This window comes from Otolemur garnettii, unplaced genomic scaffold (assembly GCF_000181295.1).
Source record: "Otolemur garnettii isolate 467f Iridium unplaced genomic scaffold, OtoGar3 scaffold00003, whole genome shotgun sequence".
NCBI classification, from domain to species: Eukaryota; Metazoa; Chordata; class Mammalia; order Primates; family Galagidae; genus Otolemur; species Otolemur garnettii.
This window is the reverse complement of record NW_003852398.1, coordinates 41,292,814-41,295,735: the sequence shown is the minus strand read 5'-3', so window position 1 is coordinate 41,295,735 and position 2,922 is coordinate 41,292,814. Positions and strand designations below refer to the sequence as shown.

Below are 2,922 nucleotides of genomic sequence, written 5' to 3'. Positions count from 1 at the left end.
TTGAGCCACAGGCGCCAAGCCAAGTAGTCATACTTCTAAAAAAAAAAACCAAAATCTTTTTTTTACCTTTCCTGTTGTCTGACCATATAAGCCAAACATCTCTCGTAATCTCTCTTCACTGATGGCTTCAGGTCTGTCAATCTTATTCCCAAGAATCAGTATAGGCACATTAGCAATGGTTTCATCTGTCATTAGTGACTGAAGAAAACACAATACAAAAGGCAAAATGTTGATATGGAACCATCCAAAGGGCTTACTTTGATAAACAGTCAAGGTACTTGTTTCCTACCATCATATTATGCCAACTTTCTTTGGCAAATGTTTCCTGAATTTTAAAGTGAGCTCCATGAAACCATAAACTCAATTCTCTGTCTTCTTAAGGTGCTTTCTGTAAACAGTGCGCAGAGTGAGCATTTAACAAGTGAGGTTGTGTAGCTAGGGACAACCCTTTGGAATTGGGCAGATCTGGTTTCTGCTACTTCTGAGTTGGGACTTTGGGCAAATTACACTCACTGACAGCTTGGGGTGAAATGGAAATACTAGCACCTACCTTATGGGTTGATTTGAGAATTAATGACATAATATGCACAATATCTGGCACAAAGTAGGAACTTAGAAATTCCCTGATCCTATTCTATAACTATAGAACCTACCTAGACTTTTCTGCATGAACAAGTATTTGTTTGCCTGCTCTGGGATAAGGCATAGGTGGGTTAACTTCAGTCAGATCACAGATCTGATTACTCTGCAGCTCTGTATCTAGTACTGGCCTTGCCTGCTGCTCTTGAGCCCCTTTACAAGGCATCTGACCTGTGTGGGCGCGGTGGCTCACACCTGCAATCCTAACATTCTGGGAGGCAGAGGAGGGTGGATTGCTTGAGCTCACAAGTTCAACACCAGCCTGAACAAAAGCAAAACCCTGTCTCTACTAAAAACAGAAAAACTGAGGCCAGAGATCTCTTGAGACCATGAGTTTGAGGTTGCTGTGAGCTATAATAATGCCATGGCACTCTATCCAGGGCAACAGAGTGAGACTCTATCTCAAAATATAAATGAATAAATAGAATGCTAAAAAAATTAAATTTAAAAAAAAAGCATATGATCTGGGAAAAGGGAGGAGGTAGCTAAACATGCCCCTGTTGATTCCTGGGAGTGGTAGCAAAGACAGCATGTCATACCATCTTCAGAGGTGCAATAGCTGAAGAAATGATATCCTGGGATGACCAAGGACTCAAGAGCAATGCACTCTAGGAATACTATGTACAACAAACATGTCCTATACTAGAAAGACGCACTGGGTACAGTGTGGGCTCCTCAAGTCATCAGGAAGAACACCTATATTAGTACTCCCTAAATAGCTACAACTACTCAAAGTTCCTCTCTATGCATTCTAAGTAAAGTAATCACTACTTAAAGTACTTACTGAGCTCAACAAATTACCAGGAGTTTCACCTGAGAATGCAGAAAATCTATTCTGGTATATTTGTAACTCCTATTTCTTTAGGCTTACTAAAGTGATTTAACTATGTTTAGTTTTAATTATTTAACTTACATCAAGTTCTTCTTTTGACTCCAACAGCCTTTCATGGTCTGCACAATCCACCAGAAAAACAATGCCATTGATGGCAGGAAGGTAGTTTTTCCACACTCTCCGAGCTAACAAAAAATATCAGGAGTTGGATTTTACTTACTGGTCAAACCTAGCAGATGGTGTGATTGAACAGTCCAATATGATATTGAATATAGTTATCCCTTATAGTCAAGTTAATCTTTTACCCAGGAGAGCCAAAATATTCCCTGATTGTGGGCAAGTCAAATACTTATGCTTTCCCAATTCCTCAAAGTAAAAAGTAGAATATTTGCCACCACTGAAAAATGAATGATACAAATTAAATTCATTGGACAATTGCTACTATATAAATCTAAAATATAGGGCGGCGCCTGTGACTCAGTGAGTAAGGTGCTGGCCCCATATACCAAGGGTGGTGTGTTCAAACCTGGTCCCAGCCAAACTGCAACAAAAAATAGCCTGGCGTTGCGGCGGGTGCCTATAGTCCCAGCTACTCAGAGGCTGAGGCAAGAGAATCACCTAAGCCCAAGAGCTGAAGACACCACAGCACTCTATGGAGGGCAACAAAGTGAGACTCTATCTCTAAAATAAATAAATAAATAAATAAATCTAAAATATAAGCAGTCCAGCCTAAGCAAAACTGACACCTCATCTCTGCTAAAAACAGAAAAAATTAGCCAGCGATGGGTAAATACCAGTAGTTCCATCTACTACAGAGGCTGAGGCAGGAAGATTCCTTGAGCTCAGGAGGTCAAGGTTACAGTAAGCTATGATGATATCACTGTACTCTAGCCTGGATGACAGAGAGACTCTGCCTCCAAAAAAAAAAGGCTGGGTGAGGTGGCTCACACCTGTTAATCCTAGCATTCTGGAAGGCCAAGGAGGGTGAATCGCCTGAGCTCAGGAGATTGAGACCAGCATAAGCAAGAACGGGACCCTGTCTCTATTAAAAATAGAAAAAACAGCCAAGCATTACGGTGGGCACCTGTAGTCCCAGTGACTTGGGAGGCTGAGGTAAAAGGATAGCTTGAGCCCAAGAGTTTGAGGTTGCTGTGAGCTATGACGCCACAGCACTCTACCTAGGGCGACAGCTTGAGACTCTGTCTCAAAAAAAAAATAAAAATAAAAATAAATAAATAAAAATAAGGGCCAGGCACAGTGGTTCACGCCTGTAATCCTAGTACTCTGGGAGGCCAAGGTGGGTGGATTGCCTGAGCTCACAGTTTCAAGACCAGCCTGAGCAAAAGCAAGACCCCCATCTCTAAAAAGATAGCTGGGGCTCGGCGCCTATAGCTCAACCGGCTAAGGCGCCAGCCACGTACACCTAAGGTGGCGGGTTCGAATCCCCAGCC

At 42.1% G+C, this 2,922-nt stretch overlaps 1 protein-coding gene across 1 annotated transcript in view; it reads right to left on the bottom strand.

The window, feature by feature from the left end:
- SAR1B (secretion associated Ras related GTPase 1B) overlaps positions 1 to 2,922 on the bottom strand; it is a 16,223-nt gene that overhangs the window by 2,051 nt on the left and 11,250 nt on the right. The window contains exons 3-4 of the mRNA XM_012809078.1: positions 1,553 to 1,656; positions 67 to 198 (exon numbers count right to left, since the gene is read on the bottom strand). Coding sequence (XP_012664532.1) covers positions 67 to 198; positions 1,553 to 1,656 — 236 coding nt within the window. The remainder of the gene's footprint in view (positions 1 to 66; positions 199 to 1,552; positions 1,657 to 2,922) is intronic.